A 19,000-nucleotide genomic window follows, 5' to 3' on the forward strand; every position below is an offset into this window, starting at 1 on the left:
CACATCCATCATGCAGTGAAAACGACACGATCACATTATAAGTGACAAATTTTAATTCAGTAATGGACCGCTAATTAGAGAGATAATTACCCTATAAATAAGTCGTACCCTATAAGTATGACATGTGTATTGCACACTTTACATATATCAATTATTATTTAAAAAAAAAGTAATTTAAATAAGACAGTAAAGCGCAAAGAATAGATCGCTTACCCATATGAATTAAAGATTCGACATTATTTTTATTTTATTCCAATGTTTATAATACAACGAGTTTGTTTCTTGCATCATATTTCTTAATAGTAATTGTGATAGAGATTTTATCATATCTTAAAAATATATATGCTCTAACTTGAGTGTCGAAGATAATCGTAATAAATTGACTCGATTAATATCGACAAAATTTGAAGCTATTTTTCCTCTTTTTCCGACGCGTCGTTTATCTTCTTTTTTACAATTTGCTTTAAATTTAATTAATAATCCAATTGCAATATATAATATTAATTAAGCTAATCTATGTGCAATAATATCGTTATGCCTGTTTTTTCGACTTTGATCTCTTTGCGATTAAACTTTCGTGATTTAACTCTCAACGACACGAGAGAAAATCAATTGGCGTAAAATATAATAACCGATTATATATCCATGAACCGATAAATACCGAAAGAAAAAGTGACTGTGTTAGCTCATCTCTAATGTATAGCGTTGCGACAATTGAATGAACGACGGATGGCATTCACGCACCTCTTTTTGACCTCTTTTTTTTACTCGGTCCCATTACGAAACCCACGATGTGAAAGATTACGGCGGTTGACATGCAAACCGCATTTACTTACGCACGACGTGATTAAGACACGCAATAACGCATCAAGATTTGTCCAACTCGCCACGCGAGGATGACGCTGCGCATCACATAAAATCCTTTCGCGGTCAGTGGGAGAACTCTCGGATTTCACCGTACGTAAAAACATCTTTTACATTTTATAATCCTAAATTTGTCACACTATTTTTCCATTCGACTTTAAGCAGTTTTCTTTGAAATGTTGGCTCAATGATTTAATATCTTCGAGAGATATAATTTTTTTGAAACAGAGACGCATCGCGTCTTCCGTTGACCCGAAAGGATCAATTTACAAATTGACGGCGACCCGACCTGGCCGCACAAGTGGAACAGGTACGTCACTGGTCGACCGCGTACGCACACGTCGAACCGAACGTGCGGCTTACGTACAAACGCCGCGCCGATGCGCCGGCCGACGGCCACGTTACACCCCCGCATCCGTCCCCCTCCTCCATCTCCCGTCAGCACGTACTACGGGGATACTACGTTCTGTGATGTGGTGCAATTAAGCCCGGAACCACCTCCACTCCCGTGGCGGTGCCACCCCCCACCATCGCCGTCCGGCCGCACGGCACAGACGTTCGGACCCGCTGCCGGGGCGCAAGTCTGTCTGTGTCTTCTTTTACCGCCCTCCTCTCCCCCTCCTGCCCTTCCGTCCCGGTCCCCCACCCGCCGTTTATCCATTCGTTCATTCATCAGAAAGAACACACACCTTGACCGGCCTGACCGGGCTTCGGTCAACGCGGCCCCGAATCGGGGAGATCCAGAAGTACTCGATAAACCAAAGGGGTTGCGACACCTCGCGCGCAATGTAACTCGAGACTCGCGTCGACGATAGCGTACATACATCGCGGGGTGTACTGACGATAACGATCATTTATTCATTCAAATAAGATACCTTTTTATATAAAAATTATTACACTTAATGAATACGTCATAATTTATTAAGCGCGAGCGTTTGGAAATGCAACGATGCATCATCGATGTACATTGGAACTATCACCATTTGCGAACGATGATATCCAGGTATTAATTAAAGTCTTATGAAATAATAATGAAACTGTGTAGTTTGGTCATTATTTATAAATGTGTCTGATCTACAGATTACAACAGATTACACCAAGACAATTTGTAAAGAAAACATTATTTTTTCCGACACTTTTTCGAGAAAATCCGTAGTTAATAATATAAATGTACGACGTGTATAAAACTTTTAACTTACAGTATTAACTTTCAGCTTTAACTTGCAGTATTTACTACTTTGCAATTAATAATTATCCCGATATTTAAGTAGATACATACAAATATCTATCTCGAATTTTCCTTCTTTCTTCCTGTTTTTCTACAATTTCCCTCGTATATTTTTTACTTAATCCTAAAATGCTGCTCATATTTTTCTGGCGTTAATACTATTCTAGGTAAAAATGCACCTACGTAATTAAGAAGTTTTTACGCTTTTATACGAATATTTTTTTAGACTTTTTTCTACCTTGTTGTAGTTTACAAAGTTAAAATAATTGAACGCTAATATATTATTTTAATGTAAAAAAATCTTGTTAAATATTATTTTAAATTGTCAAAATTTTAATAACAAATTATACTTGAATTAGCATCTAGGTAAAAATTTACCCACACTAATACTCTAACGGTAATTCCGACTACGTGAGATGGTGGAATAATTTTTGTTAAGAACTTTCGTTTCCTTTTTTTACTATATTTAATATCCATAGAGCAATTTTAGTAATAAAAAATAATCGATATTATGTTTAGAAGAATAAAATAAGCGATACAAGTATTTAATTTGTCACGAGAGATTGCAGTTAATTAAAAAATATATAAAATATGTATGATCTTAAATATAAAATTGAATTGTAAATATTGATTAATTTTTCTTTTTCTAATTGGAAAACAATAAGTTTGTAAAAATAGAGAGCAAAGCAGTTACTAGATCAAGCTTATATTATTAAACCAAATTTAATAACATGCATTTTTCAAGTTTTATAAATCTATAGACTATCATCAAAATGTAGAAGAGAAAGAAGCTCGTATCTCGTAAACTGTGTTCCAATTTAATCTTCTCTGTAGAGATTTTTAATTATAAAAATACAAAGGCCTGATCGCTTCTATGCAGCCAGAGCCACGTCTTCTATAAAGCGACTTTCGGTACACGTCGCGCCATCTGTGCGCCGACTTGGTAAACTCTGCCATGAGTTTGACGGTTTTGCCTCCATTCGTCCGACGCACGTGTGGGTTCGCGTGTCGCACGGATCGTCCGCTTTTTGGCGCACAATTAGGTACGCATAATTAGTCGCGAACGTAATTTCACTTGTGGTCGCAGAGGTTACTAATAGCGGGTAGCGTCGCGACGTTATAAATTCTCGTTTGTTCGTCCAGAGGTAAGCTCTCTGCCCGAAGTTCGCTGCTCTCGTGAGCTGCGGCCGTTCGCCGCTCATCGCTCATCCCATCCGGTCCCGTCCCTCGTTTCCTCTCGTGTCGTTCCATTTGGTGTCGCGATCGTTTTGCGGCGATGTGACGTCGCGCGTCGGTCCTCTCTTCCTTTTCCTCGACGAATAACGCACGTGCCCGCGAATTCTCCTAACCTATGCCTTACGTAACGCGCGAAAACTCACCGCGGCCCTCCTGCGACTTCCCTCACGTCACGAAGACCGTAACCGCAACCGCTGATGAATTCCAGGTGAAAGGCAATGCCGTCCGACGCGAAGAAGAAGCAGCAGCAGAAGAAGAAGGAGGCCGCAAAAGCGAGGCAGTCCGGCAAGAAGCCGCAGAGCAATAATCAGACGAGGGCGACCGAGGATGGCAAAGAACAAAGCCCGGCGTTGGGAGACTTGCAGAACGGCACCAACGGCACGGCTATTAGCACCGAAGGTAAAAACGGAGGAATGTGACCGTTGCTTTTCCCGCCTTACAAGATCCAATACACTGCTTCAATCATTCTCGAATGACGCGTTACAACCGACGTTTATATAAAGACCTGATTAAATTTAAAATTAAAATCCCTAAGATATTTTATTATTAATATGATATTCAATTTATTATAAATAGATTATTTTTAGAGATTTTTAAAAAACAATTTTTGTTCAAAGATTTTTGATTTGACATTTCAAAATGCCATTGTTTCAATGTTAATAGATTGTAAATATCACAGGATAAAATTTTTCAAAAGTTTTTTTGATACAATTACACAAGTATCTTACGACAAAATAAATTGATTTTGAAAATGTGAAGAAGATAATTTTAATGTTTTAATACAGGCTTCAAGAAATTTATATATTAACTTAATATGATATTTTGTAATATTTGTGATTTTTTATAGTTACAACCAAATTATATATTTATTATTGTACATGTTCACACAATAGAGTGTAATAATTAGTATTAAATAGAAAAGTTTGTGTATAAGCTCTGTAAACACAATATCTTTACCTTTGAAACAACCTTTGCAATTATGCCTATAAACATACCTATTTCATTGAATATCTGTTAACATACACAATGATATATGTTTGCAGAGGCATTATGTTTGAAATTAGAGCAAGATGCCAGATTGAATGCAGAAGCACGTTCGTGCACGGGCTCGCTGGCTTCGCATCCACGCAGCCGAGACATAAAGATATCTAACTTTTCTATTACTTTCCATGGCTGTGAATTGCTGCAAGACACCATGTTGGAGTTAAATTGTGGTAGACGCTACGGTTTATTAGGTCTAAATGGCTCTGGGAAGTCTACATTGTTGGCGGTATTAGGAAACCGCGAAGTTCCTATCCCGGAGCAAATAGATATTTTTCATTTGACTAGAGAAATGCCTGCAAGCAATAAAACAGCTCTGGAATGCGTGATGGAGGTTGACGAGGAACGCGTGCGATTAGAGAAGCTTGCCGAAGAGTTAATAGATTGCGATGAGGAAGATGCTCAGGTTAGTTCATGAATTGATGTTTTTGTTAAGAAATCTCTTTATAAAGAAAAAGAACAATAGCTTTTACTTACAACCTTGCTGTATGCAGGAACAACTTATGGATGTGTATGAAAGATTAGATGATATGGCTGCCGACACGGCAGAAGCTCGTGCTGCTCATATTTTACATGGTTTGGGTTTTACTGCAAAAATGCAAAAAACTCCTACCAAAGACTTCTCAGGAGGTTGGAGAATGCGCATAGCTCTCGCTAGGTATGGAAATATGTTAAATAAGAAATATTCTTAATATCTCTTGTTAACTGATTTTTTTTATAATTAAAAATTTTTTTACAGAGCACTATATGTAAAACCGCATTTGTTGTTACTCGACGAACCAACCAATCATCTCGATCTTGATGCTTGCGTATGGTTAGAAGAAGAACTCAAAACGTATAAACGAATTCTCGTTATAATCTCTCACTCTCAAGATTTCCTTAATGGTATTTGTACCAATATCATCCATGTCAATAAAAAGCAATTGAAATACTATACTGGTAATTATGAGGCATTCGTGAAAACGAGGTAAGTTAAGAAAGACGCTATAACACGTTAATAAATTATTTCTAACAATGTTACATTGCTTTATGTCTCCTTTCTTTTTTTTTAGAATGGAATTGCTTGAAAATCAAGCGAAGCAATATAACTGGGAACAGGATCAGATTGCACATATGAAAAATTATATCGCGCGTTTTGGTCATGGTTCAGCGAAATTGGCCAGACAGGCTCAATCGAAAGAAAAAACTTTGGCGAAAATGGTGGCGCAAGGTCTGACAGAAAAGGTTATTAATGACAAAGTGCTGAATTTCTATTTTCCTTCGTGCGGAACAATTCCGCCGCCGGTTATCATGGTGCAGAACGTTAGTTTTCGTTACAATGAGGACGCGCCTTGGATTTACAAGAATCTGGAATTTGGAATTGATTTGGATACTAGAATCGCATTAGTTGGACCAAACGGGGCAGGAAAGAGCACCCTGCTGAAACTGCTGTATGGTGATGTACGTTCGCGCGAGTGTACATTTTACTATTAGTAAATGTGGTACCTGATATTTTGTCTTGACAAGATATTTTTACATTGCAGTTAGTACCAACAAGCGGTATGATTCGCAAGAACAGCCATCTTCGAATTGGTAGATATCACCAGCACTTACACGAGTTATTGGACTTGGATATATCACCACTCGATTACATGCTGAAGGCTTTCCCCGAGGTGAAAGAGCGTGAAGAAATGCGAAAGATTATTGGCCGCTACGGTTTAACTGGACGTCAACAGGTATGCAATTGATTAAATAATGAAACTTGAAATAAAGAACAAACGAATATGCTAATTATATCCTATTTTTAGGTTTGCCCTATTCGTCAATTGTCCGATGGTCAACGTTGTCGCGTTGTGTTTGCCTGGCTGGCTTGGCAAGTGCCTCATCTGTTGCTACTCGACGAGCCTACCAATCATTTGGACATGGAAACGATCGATGCACTCGCCGACGCCATCAATGACTTCGACGGTGGGATGGTTCTCGTATCGCATGACTTCAGATTGATCAATCAGGTACGTGTATTTTTATATAGCTTTATTCAGTTTGTCAAAGCAATAAGCTCTGTGAACATACTTTCTATATACTTGGTATTTAGGTCGCTGAAGAGATATGGGTATGTGAGAATGGAGCGGTTACAAAATGGAGTGGCAATATTTTGGATTACAAGGAACATCTCAAGGACAAGGTCCTGTCCGACAACCAAAAGCGACAGAAGGACTTGGCGAATCGGGGAAAATAATGGAGGCAGTACTGCGATCGCGATCCGCTTCTCTCTTTCCAGTGCACCACGCCTCTGCATTTATAGGAATCTTTTTTTTTCTAAAAATTGTAACATGCTAATCGGCACTGTACATGCTGCTTTGTGTAGCACGTCAGTGATCGGATTACTTAGTTAATTTATTGAAGTATTAGACCGAAATTAATCCTTTTATTTGACAACCCGCAGGTTGTTGTGGCGCAACTCAATCACGATAGAAATCTAGAAATTTGAAAATCCGTGCATATTGCAAGAGAGTACAGATTAAATTTAAATAAATCGCCAATTTATTTATATATAATAATAAGTATATATATAAAAAGAGGACGAAAGAACTCAGTAATTTCTCTTTGACGATCATCTTCATTATAAATTCCTGCTACAGTATAAAACAACTTGATTATCTTCAGGAATATAAACTGTAACGTGTACAAACATTACGCAGGTACGATCGATTATATAGTCCCAAAATACATTTTTATTCGTGTACGTATATAAATAACTACGATAATATAACATGGAAGACGTCATTTTTGTATATCTCTGTGTATTGTCAAAATATCAAGAGATATCTTGGCGAATTTTCACCGCGTTTTAAAAACTTATTAAAATATATTCCTCACGATACTCTTTCAACATGTGCTGTGTACGTATATATATGTATATATTAGATATATATATATATGTGTGTGTATGTGTAATATATATACATATGTACACAAACACACCTAATATATTTATATGCATTCTCTTTTTATAGTAATAACGATAATTGACATAAAGCACTGACAAGTTTTTTCCTTGCAGTAATCTCGAACTTTAGTTCATTTTGTGCCTTGAGATCATTTATGATCCATTTTCGCGTGTTTGTTGGTCAGATACTCAAAATGTATTCAACGTGTACGCTATTTACAAATCTAGTGACCGTATTACATACAGCTTCCGTTGCTGCCGATGTAACAATGAGAACAAAGCTAAAGATAAACTTGATGATTACAAATACTGTGAGAGAGAGAGAGAGAGATTCGACTTTGTCACGAAATCAATTGACATATATTCAAACTGGCGTAGAGGCCGGAATGGAACAAGCCACTTCTTGAGCCAGCGCTGCATTTCTCAGCACTAGCAGATGCGTATCCATGTCATTCAGAGCTTGATCGATGAATGCCAGCTTCCTAGCCTGATTCTTGGGCACGCCATGCTTGGTCACTAGCGCCAAGTGGGTCACCGCCAACACCAGAGCTGCTACCCTGGCTTCCAATAATCTAGCGTCCAACGGTGGATACAGACTGCGAACAACGTCGTCCACGCGAGGTGGTATACGTCGGGCAACCTGTGCAATAAGAACAAAATTTAGTAAAAGGAGCAACGGAATAATAATATGGAGCACGGGCGCACTTACGTCCACTATCTCTAGCGGAACGGTATTGCTGTTGACAGTTCCGGCGATGGTGGTGAGACTGGCTGCAAGAGCGTGACAAGATCGGAGTACTGCTATGCAAGGTGGAGCTAAACCAGTGGCATCATCTACCCACCTATAACATAAAAGTATTACCTCTCTAACAAGCAATATGATGTTTAAACTTTCGTAAAATTAATGATGTACAAAGACGCGAATATTGATACAGATATTGCTTGCTACATTTTTCACAGCTTGAATTTATGTTAATAGATATGCCAAGATATTTACAAACTCATTCAATGATAGAATATTGCATATGATGTTATCTGTTACTTTTGTTACTTCTTACCTTTCAGCACCCGCTAGCCACTCTTCGCTCTCCCACACGTCTAATCCCAAGCCAGTGATGTTCTCTCCCTCGAGCAGGTCTGAACTGAGCTCCGCGGAGTCCTTCTGATTCTGAAAACGACCAAGATTGTTGTTTCTCTCCCAATTTCCTAGCATCCCGTTACCAAACTTTACTCACGTAATAGCAGCGTTGTCTGCGGCAGATAACCAGGAGCACTAGAAGCGCGCCGAGGAACACCGCGGCAAGTGCACCCAGAGCGACCGCCACCACTGTCTCCATACCAGTGGCGGTGGCTGGTGGTCCAGCGTTGCTCATGGATAACGACGAGCTCATGGTCAGGATAAGTTGAAGAATGACACTTATCGACCTGGTGAATCAAAGTGTCACCACAAACCTCCGAAGCGGAGTGACGGCGTCAATAGCTAACCGAATTTACATTGGTATTCAAAGCAAAATGTCAACAATCACGCAGCGTCGCGATCCACTCTCCCGGTGATGGGCGACGACGGTGGGAGGCAGCGACTGTCACGGGTCTTAAGCCCCGTTCATCGCGCGAAATCAACAACTGGAGACGCCAGGCACGCGAAATATTTAGAGTGACTTTGACCAAACTTTGATTAAACCCATTTCCATTTGTCAATATACGTTTACTCTTGGTTTAACTTTTCATCTTTTTCTAATTCTTATAACCAGAACAAGATAAAAAATAAATCGAGAAAAAAGTTAATCTTTATTAGTTAAGATGAATATTAATCGGTAAATATCTGTACTATTTTTATAGCAAAAATTAATGGTGAAAGAGTTAATTGATATGAATATATTTCTTATGTTATAGATGGAAAGATTAGATTAGGAACGATAAATTGTGTAATTAGAACTTTTGCTTTCTGTAATTCTAACTTTATTTCAATTCTAAATTTTGTATCAAATAATAATTTCAATCATTAACTTGATTAATTTATCTAGCAATACACTATCCAGACAGCATAAGACATTGATGAAAATGATTGAAATATTTTAAATATATGTCCATGAAAATTTGTACTTGTCATTTTTAAAATTGAAGTTTATGAAAAAAATTATAACGAACATTTTATTTATTATATAGTTTCTAAAACTTTTTTATAAAAAATTTCTATAAAATCTTTACAACATATTTCTTAAAACTAAATCTTCAGAATATTTATGATAAATGTTCTTTGGGTAGTATTATTAAATTTTTAATTTTAACAGTTCGTAATATAATTAAATTTACTATTATTCAGATATTTCGTAAACGCGCGTGTCTACTTTCTTCAAACTGATGTTTGATTTTTTTTTTATTTTATTTAAAAGTACTGTTATGTCACGTGTCCGTGTGTTTCGAATGAATAGCCTCGCATTCACGCTGGGAGAGCCTTCAAAAATCACGCGCTAGTCGCGTTCCATCGCGATTCATTCAGCGATCTCGCGGATAGGTTGTTTCGTAACGCGCGAGATCACGCATTACGCAGTTTCCGCACGACAGCGTGGTAACCCTGCGCCTGGGGATGAATTAATTCGGTGGATCTTGCAGTCAGATGTTTCTCGTTGTCGCGCGAGGGCTGGCCGCGCTGTCCGCGAATTGCGTTTCGTCACGACCGGCGGTCGCGTGCGTTCGCATACCACTGACGTGGTACGTCACTAGCTCGACCGCTTATCTCGCCGTCCAAGTATAGTCGAGCCAGTCGAGCGCTACTCTTTCCGGGCGTCTCTCGCAAGTCGTCGCCCCATTCCCACGTTCGTCATTCCACGCGACGTAACCCTACCCTCGTGTCGCCGCACCGTCTCTCTCCGCTCTGGGAAACGTCACAACGGCCGTTTGATTCCACGTGGACGCTTGCAATGCAACCCGAAGGACGCGCGACTCGACGACGCTGAGAGAACGAGAACTAGTGCGAAGTGCGAGTAAGACTCCGGCCTGTAAAACTATAAACGTCGATACGAGTGCGAAAGCGAAGGGTTAGGGTTCCTCGGCGAGAAATCTGTTTGTTTTTTTTACTTCGAGCGGAGGAGATATCACGACGTGAGTGCGAGGGACTTTTGACCGTGTCCGTTTACGAGCAACATCAAGCTCCATGGTAAGGATGAACAGTAAAACCAACAGTGCGACGCAGAGATTGAAACAGGACTATCTGCGTCTTAAAAGGGATCCAGTGCCGTATGTCCTCGCGGAGCCAGTGCCTTCCAATATTCTGGAATGGCAAGTTTGAACTCTCTAGCTCTTAAACGAGCTGCTCGTCGATCGCGCTGCTCGCGTGTGATTTAATGTATAATCTTCTGCTTGTAGGCATTACGTGGTCAGAGGACCAGAAAAGACTCCATACGAGGGTGGCTTTTATCATGGGAAACTCATATTTCCAGGAGAGTTTCCATTCCAACCTCCTAGCATTTACATGACCACTCCTAACGGCCGATTTAAAGTGAATACGAGACTGTGCCTGTCCATTTCCGATTTTCACCCAGATACATGGAATCCAGCGTGGAGCGTGTCCACCATTCTTACTGGCTTGCTCAGCTTTATGGTAAATTCCTGGTTTCTTGACAATGCAACTTCGAGAAGAGATCTAGTAGTTACTGTCTTGCATTTGCAGATTGAGAAGAGTCCCACGCTCGGTAGTATTAATACAACGGATTATGAAAAGAGGCAACTGGCTTGGCAGAGCTTAGAATATAATCTGAGGGACAAGATGTTCTGTGAACTTTTTCCAGAAACTGTCGAGGTATTGAAACCATTAAATCAGTAAAATTCATGAGTTTAGTGAATGAAACCTGTACCGATAGCATATTATTGCTGAATTTTACTGAATTCCTTCTCATCCTATTTATTTATAGAACAGCATCTTTGCAACTTTTTTGCCTGGCTAATATTTCTCAAAATACTTCTGTAAGATCTTTTAGGCTGGTTTGCACCAATGTAGATTAACTTTAAACTTATTTTCTATAATTTTTGAATTCTAAAAATTGGAACTAGATGCAAAAATCACGGGCCTAAAAATTCAAAAGAGAAAAAGGTGGAAAACTAATAGGTTAGAATATATAGGTTAGAATATATCATTAATTGACGTCATATTATGTTGTAGACGATCAGATCGGAGCTGGAACGTCGGAAAGAGAAGCAAGCGAGGCATCAGTCCACTGCGTCCGAAGTCTCCTCATTGATACGAGACCAATTTCAGAGGGAACATAGCCCACTGCACAATGCGCTGGCCAATATCGTTGTCATCATCGGTTTTGCAGCATTTGCGTACACAGTGAACTACGTGCTGAAGAGCATAGCTATGGAATAAGTCAGAGTCGGACTGTGTATATTTCAAGCTACAACGAGCATGAGTGACAGGGAGAAAGTCATGACAACTGTATACGTACATCCTGGAAAAAGGGAGACTACACGGAAGACATGGGCTCCTGTTATTCATTTTACTAATCTTTCGTGCAGACGAGCGTCATTTCGGTTCCACGCGGCTTGGAACCTTTGCCAGTAAACTGTGGATAGTTTCATAGACTCTTTTTTTATATCGAGGGTCAATTGTAAGTACAAGCTGTATTATATTCGCAAATTCTCTGCGCGCTCTAGCTGTTAACAAGAAGAAGTACGATTCGTAATCTCTCTGATTCGCACGAGACAACGTGCGTAAGACAAAACAACGTTTAATCGCAGTGGCTTCCCCGCTTTTCTTATATCGAATTTGCTCTCTTTGGGCCGTAACCCATAGCTGGGGAAACCAAGTTCCTTCTTTGCGGTGCTGACAACATCCTTCCTTTCATTGAATTTTCTACGCTTTTATGATTGTATTCAAATGCATTCGGAGAAGTATGTGTTCTACGAAACATTTGTCCAGCCCCATTTATCGCGAATCTCTTTGATAGAAATGCACAAATTTATTGCACATTGTGCCAATGAAATTAAATCGAAAACTAAAACTCAATTTCGGCATTTATGATGCGCTTTGCAGCTGTTCCATGAACGGAACGAGCCCGTTTTGTAAATATATTATAAGAACGGAGGTGATAGAGATGTAATAAACGTCTCTACACTATTACATAAAAGCGAATTGTAACTATCCATTGCGTCATCAGTGATTATCTCGACTTCCTCTTAAAAATTTTGCTGTTGATACGTTTCTCGTTTATGCCGATTAAAAGGGCTCGTATAGTGTTGTTTTTTCGTCAATTTCTTCCAATTGGATGGTATTTCTTCCTCAATTGACATAAAAAATACGTTAAATAAATTTTCGCTCTTCCATGACTATAATATCGAAAAAAACTAAAAATAAAAATTTTGCGAAACTAAAAAAAGTAAATTATGATTCGAACATATTGAAAACAGAATCAATATTTAATTCTCTTTCTTTTTGATATAACGATAATCTTTACCAGTAATCATTTTGTTGGTAGAATAGTTGTTTAATACACATGATACATTTACTTTTTTATCGATTAAGATTTTAATTTATCGAGGATTTTACTTCATCATTGTATCTTTATCGATCAATTTCTACGAGCCATTAATCTTCAATTTTATTGCATACTCTTTTAAAAGTGTGATAAGACAATTTCACAGTTATGCTTATACATATTCTATTCTGCCGTTGTATGTATAAACATATATGCGTATCGTAATTAAATGATTACGGCGAAGTAATGTAAATATCTACATGTTATTATTACTGTAAGCGTACGGAATATAGTTTACTTACCTAAGAAATATCGCGCATTTCAAGACTGCCTCATCGAATCAGTTATCCATTCGATCCCTCGCTATAAAAATCCAATTGCGTATCAAAACTAGAAAATTTACGACATATTTTAAAGACTTGCGCAAAGATAAAACGAGCACCGTTGAAATTTTAGATTAGCAGTATTGATTCAATAAGAGCAATTCTTCTCGCAGCTAACAAACTTTTTCAGCAGCTGTTAAAGAAACCAAAGAATTGGATTGCTCAAAAATTAATAGTCGTCTTTGACAATTTTTTATAACAAACAAATGTAGCATTGCACATAAATGATAACATTAAAAAATGACTGAAAAAGATACCGAATAATTCAGTTATATGTATTTATATAAATATATAAATACATATAATTGAAATAACATGTTAATAAAAAAAGTAAATTTTTTACTCTTAAACATATGTTAATAAATGTTAATATATGTAAAAAATAAATGTCAATATCTAAATACATGTTAATAAAGAAATAACTTTTTTTACTTTATATTACTTTATAAATATTCCCAAAACTTCACTTTTGTATATTTTCATATGTTTCAGCTCGTCACAAAAAATTGTCAAAGATTTTTGAGCAATCTGATCCTCTAGGATAAATAATCCAATTACTGACAGTGTCTTAAACTTGAAATTCTATCTCATGCGCGCTTTTTATAAATACCTTTTCGAATATATAAATTACGTTATTATATAATTATAATTGTTTAATTTTGCTTGTATTTTTAAGAAATCTACTTAATTGTCACAACACTAAAAGTAAAAGATTTAATTTAACCAATCCAAATCAGATTTCCAGTATTTTGGACACAGCCAGTAATTAGACCATTTACTCTAGTCCTTTTAATAATCCACGAAGATGTATGGATCTGAAAACGAATTGGAACGCGGTGGATTGCATCTCACCACTCAAAGGGACTCCTGTTACAAAGGCATTTCGCGAACGAGAGGAGGAAGCTCGTCTATCGACTTATCGCCGGAACGCGAACAGGGAGACAGCGAGTATTCTCTCGGTGGTTGGCGCGCGGTTTACCGTTCCGGTAAACTGTTAGAATCGCGGCCACTGAATGCCTCGTTGTCTGGGTGCGCTCGGGAGGAAGGACGCGTCCTGTGAACCGAGCACGCAACGTCTTCTTGTCGAATGTCGTGTTTACGCCCCCTTACACCCGGGCCGTGGATAAATCCGTGGCTTTCACGACGCTCCTCTCCGCGTTAGTGACTGTTTATTAACTCTTTCAGTGTCCCTTTCCTCCCCGCGGATGTGTACGTTAACTTTTCGTTTCAGCTTCTGTTTAAACTCGCCCACGATTACAGGGAATATACGCGCACGTATCTGCGTTTCGTGTTAAACTTTATTAGTAAACAAATTGCAATTTGCATGCCTTTGAAACATGGAACAATTACTTGAGTGCGATATAGCGTAAAGAAATTTAAAATAATTTCGTTCGGATAATCTTTTTGTAATTTTATTTTTAATTTTTATACTTTTACGTCATATCATTAATGACATTTTATTACACGGAAAAGAAAGTTGTTAATAATACTAAATTTTTTCAACTTGATTGAATTTCTTCATTTCAAGTATTTAAGTTCAACTATTTATATACATATAGTTAAACCAAATATATAAATACTTAAACTGAAAAGTTTAATCAAGTTAACAACTATTTCTTCTCAGTGTATAAAAATTATTATTAATATCTTGATATTCCGTTTTAACGCTCGTTCATCTTCCGCCAACAACGAACCGGTCGGCACATGTTGAGGATGTGTGGTGTTAATCCCGTCGTCGTGTCCGTACGCGATCCGCTTTAATCCGGAAAAACATCCCGCAAAAGAAGCAAACAGCAATTTATTCGACCGCGTAATAACAAGGAAGTCGCACTCGCGTGTACTCGGCCAGTCGCTTCCCGGCCGTCTCGCCGTTAAGAAGCCGCATCTGTAATCTCCACCCTCAGCCGGAACACCCTTCCGCGTCGGCAACGCGTCCGCCCCCTTGACGTGTAAATCATCGAGAGAGGCGCCAGGACACTCGGTCTCGCTTCGAATCCTGCGTAAATAAGATGCACATGGCACCCACAGCAGGATGCTGGACGCGGTATATAACACATATCTGTGATGCGCGCGTTTATTGAGATCGCTTTTGGAGGTCCAGAATTTTCCAGAGCCGAGAAAACGGGCAGTCGAAGTTATTGAACTAATATAAGGGAGACAGATGCGATGGTTATCGCTTTTTTCCTGTGAATTTATGTATCTCAAAATAGAACGCGCTCTTTATAGCCGAAAGTGGTTTTCAACATAAAACATAGGGCGACTGTTCAGGATAATTATTGCTACTTTTTTTTTTCACTTGTGTTAAAATAAAAAATTTGAAAGTGTTATGTATGAAAACCGGTTTAAACTAAGGCTATCATATGAATATAAATGAATGCATGACAATAAGGAGGGAAGGAGGACAATATTAGATACGTACAGTAGTAATAGGAGAAAGAGGAGAGTAAGTATTCAAGACATTGACTAGCAGGAATAAGTTCTACACACAACACCTTATGCGATTATTTTTTTTATTATATGATTTAAATAATCAGTTTTCTCTCTTTCACTCTCGAGTTTTTATTTTGCATATATTAAAGTTTTTATTAAGATGATTTATAGTAACCTAATCATATTATTAAATTTAATTTAATTGTTTTCTCAGATTAAAAAATCTGATTATTTTGAATATAAAAATAGTCTAACAGTAAATATTTTCTTAATTTTACATAAATATTTCAATTAAAAAACTTTTAATTAGACTGCAAGTAAATAAACTATTGGGATTGAATAAATAATTTTTTTTATCGTGAAATATTGTTTCTCTCAGTGTAAAAATCATTTTTATTAAATTAATTCAATATAAAAATAATTTCTAGTAGTCACTGGTCAAAGCACGTTGAATCAAAGTGCAGTCTCGAGGCGTTGATTTAGATCGCCTCTGAATTGCTACCAGTAATCGGCTTACAGTTCGGACTCAACAGCTTACGCGTCCGTTTGATATACCGGAAACTGGCGAGATGAGAGCTCTCCCGTGAGGGTGATTTAGGGTGTCGTCAATCGGGCCAGAAATGGTTCATGGAATCATTTTACGCTCTCGGTCTCTAGTAGGTGGGACGCAATCGCAACGGAAAGGCAAAAAAAAAAGGGAGAAAGGGAACGGGAGCACGACCATCGAAAACCGTCTCCGGGATAATTAACTGTAGGAACGACCTCATTACGCGACTTAATGAGCTGCCAGCGGCCGCCGCGTCGCGTTTGTGTTGCGGCGCTGATACTTTTTCGAGTTTTGGGAGTACGGAGTGGAACGTCATGGCAAAAATTGCTTGTACCGTGGCAATGATTTATCGTAACTAAGGGCCGGCGCGACCTGATTTGTCAATTTAACAAGACGCGCGTCTTGTCGCGTTTTGAAAAACGACACAATTAGTCGAGAAAACGATTCTGAGTTAAATTTTCACAGCACGAAATTTTTTACTGTTTGATAGCAACCGGAAATTTGACACGAAACGATTTTTATTTATATTGAATCTATATTTATTATTTACTTTATTATTTATTATTTACTAGTTATACACTGAAAAAGATGAGTTTATAAATTTTAAGATATTAAAATGTTTTATTTTTTTATTTTTAAATACTTAAAAATACTTTAGTTTTAAATAGTATTTAAAACACTAAAACGTTTAACGATTAAAGATTTCACTTTTAAACACTTGAGTGTTTTAAATCTAAACAGCATTTAAAACTAAAACGCTTTCAAGTATATAATTTAAAAAATAGAGACGGCAACAAAATATTTTAATATCTTAAAATTAAACACTTTTTTGAGAGTACATTCGTTTATTCCGTACATATTGTTATTTATTTTATACATCGGCTTTCCGTGGGGGATTTTTCGCACGCTTCTATTTTCATACGCGACGACGTCTCTCAATCCACGTGGTCGCTTCATCGCGGACTCTCGCACCGGAACTGGCACGGTGGTTCCCCACGATGGTTAACCACGTACTCACCTAGTCCATCGTATAGAGAAAAGAGAAAGAGAGCTATATAATCTGGTCGCGAAACGGTTTACTGCCGACGATAAAACCGTATATAAGTGCTCGCCGTCGAGAGAGAGAATTGGTCCTATTCAGATATAAATACATATACATGCCGAGGAACGCGCGCATGGAGAAGGGTGTGCGGACCGCGTGGCCGCCACTAACGACGGGCGATTCATCATCCCGAGGAAAACGAAAGGAGTGACAGAAATCGTGGTGATTCAGTAGGAAAAGACAGGGAACAGATGTTTGTGCCGGCGACGTCGCCCGCAACACCTTCGCTCGCCATTCGCCTTTCCCGTCGAACTCTCTATCTGACATCTCTCGATTTGTTAACAGACACACACGAATTTATATATTATATTGTATTATTTTAAAAATTATATATAATCTAAATTTTTTATTTTTAAGCAATTCAACGAATAAGTGAAGGTAAACAACGCGGGGAAAATTACTTTTGTACTCATTGTCAGTATTTTGTCCATCATTAATATTACAATTCAGGAATAACGCAATTTATTTTCTCATTGTTCTCAAGGACAGTCGTGAGAATTGGATTGTAACTGTGGAGTAGTGATGGTGGAAAACCTGTCTCTTTCTCTTTTCTTTGCTTTTCGTGGTGATCCTGGGAATCTGAGAAACCGCCTAAACTAAACATAGAGCGGACCCACCGCGCACCCGGTGACGCTTTATTTACGAACGCGTGAGGCCGATGGAAATCCTTCCAGCGGCTCCAGACGCCGATTATACCGGAGCTTTTACGAGTTCCGATGTTTAATGTCACCGCGTTACGTACGCTGCTGCTTTTTGTACCTTGCCATTGCATATACACACCATGTCGTAGGTCGGATGACGTTACGGTACAAAACGCAGACGCCTACGTGGTGTCTTAAACACGCAATAATCCTAACTCCATGTCAGAAGATACTAAAATTCATTAATTAAAAATATTAAGGTAAGTTCAAAGATTTGAAATACGCTTCATTATTACGTTAAGAAAATTAAGGAAGTTACATTAAATAGCTTTAATGAAAGAAATGGCAGGAATAATTTCTTTTAAAAATATTTACACAAGTGCACATATATAATTCATGATGTAACGTTCGGCAACAAAATTATTCGCAAAAGCTTATTAATTTATTTTTATTTATTTTATTTATGAGAGATATTCTAGATTATCTTTCTCCTCTTCGATTAACGTAATCGATCTAATTATTTTTAGTACAAAAATTTCAAGATGCATGTATTTAAGTACAAAGAGGAAAATGGAAGGTTGTTTTTTTTCCTGGGTTTCTTTAGCATAAATAAAAATTCATCAAGCATCGAGATAAGAATCGATTTTATAATTAAAATTTGAAAATGTTGATTTTCGATATATTTGGATAGGAATGCACAGTCGCCTTGAACGCGACGAGTAACGATTACAAAACCGCTTAGCGATTTCGCATTCTCGCGCCTCGAAGCATCTCTGGATCCGAGGCTGAAGTGACGAGAGAAGGCCCAGCATCCCGTTCCGATTGGCGCGGGCGTATCGCGATGACATAGCTCTGGACCAATGGCACCGGGCTGGGCGTTGCTGCACGGTTCCGTCAGCTTGCAATAATATTTGCACTGGCATGTCTATAATCCATTAGGGCCGTCGCCGTCGCCAAACGGTGTTCGGTAAATTATTTATCGACTCTTCCGCTCTTCTCTCCCCTTCGTTCACCCTCGTCGCCGTCTTATTCTCGCCGCGGATGTATCTCCTTTCCCATAATTACTGGACCTCCCTTCCTTGATTCACGAATTCCACCGGCATTTGTACGTTTCGAGAGACTTTG

At 38.3% G+C, this 19,000-nt stretch overlaps 3 protein-coding genes across 4 annotated transcripts; 2 read left to right on the forward strand and 1 right to left on the reverse strand.

Annotated features, from left to right (window-relative positions):
- The first annotated feature begins 3,047 nt into the window (after nt 1-3,047).
- LOC105195318 (ATP-binding cassette sub-family F member 2) lies at nt 3,048-6,937 on the forward strand. 2 transcript variants are annotated; one of them, XM_011160696.3, is made up of 9 exons: nt 3,048-3,135; nt 3,537-3,727; nt 4,372-4,775; nt 4,864-5,027; nt 5,109-5,336; nt 5,422-5,809; nt 5,893-6,084; nt 6,157-6,360; nt 6,444-6,937. In XM_011160696.3, exons 2-9 carry the CDS (start codon nt 3,547-3,549, stop codon nt 6,585-6,587), a joined length of 1,905 nt encoding a protein of 634 aa, XP_011158998.1. In that variant the 5' UTR covers nt 3,048-3,135; nt 3,537-3,546; the 3' UTR covers nt 6,588-6,937. The 2 variants fall into 2 exon arrangements, with proteins under 2 accessions (XP_011158998.1, XP_011159005.1); XM_011160703.3 differs by having other exon boundaries at nt 3,096-3,237.
- A 16-nt stretch (nt 6,938-6,953) lies between these two features.
- Nucleotides 6,954-9,053, reverse strand: LOC105195335 (transmembrane protein 98). The gene is made up of 4 exons (XM_011160714.3): nt 8,534-9,053; nt 8,357-8,466; nt 8,008-8,140; nt 6,954-7,938 (listed from the first exon to the last, which is right to left on the reverse strand). Exons 1-4 carry the CDS (start codon nt 8,687-8,689, stop codon nt 7,663-7,665), a joined length of 675 nt encoding a protein of 224 aa, XP_011159016.1. The 5' UTR covers nt 8,690-9,053; the 3' UTR covers nt 6,954-7,662.
- Nucleotides 9,054-9,726: 673 nt separating this feature from the next.
- Nucleotides 9,727-13,082, forward strand: LOC105195307 (ubiquitin-conjugating enzyme E2 J2). The gene is made up of 4 exons (XM_011160685.3): nt 9,727-10,577; nt 10,665-10,899; nt 10,969-11,097; nt 11,458-13,082. Exons 1-4 carry the CDS (start codon nt 10,453-10,455, stop codon nt 11,662-11,664), a joined length of 696 nt encoding a protein of 231 aa, XP_011158987.1. The 5' UTR covers nt 9,727-10,452; the 3' UTR covers nt 11,665-13,082.
- The last annotated feature ends 5,918 nt before the right edge of the window (nt 13,083-19,000 follow it).

Source organism: Solenopsis invicta, chromosome 15 (assembly GCF_016802725.1).
Source record: "Solenopsis invicta isolate M01_SB chromosome 15, UNIL_Sinv_3.0, whole genome shotgun sequence".
NCBI classification, from domain to species: domain Eukaryota; kingdom Metazoa; phylum Arthropoda; class Insecta; order Hymenoptera; family Formicidae; genus Solenopsis; species Solenopsis invicta.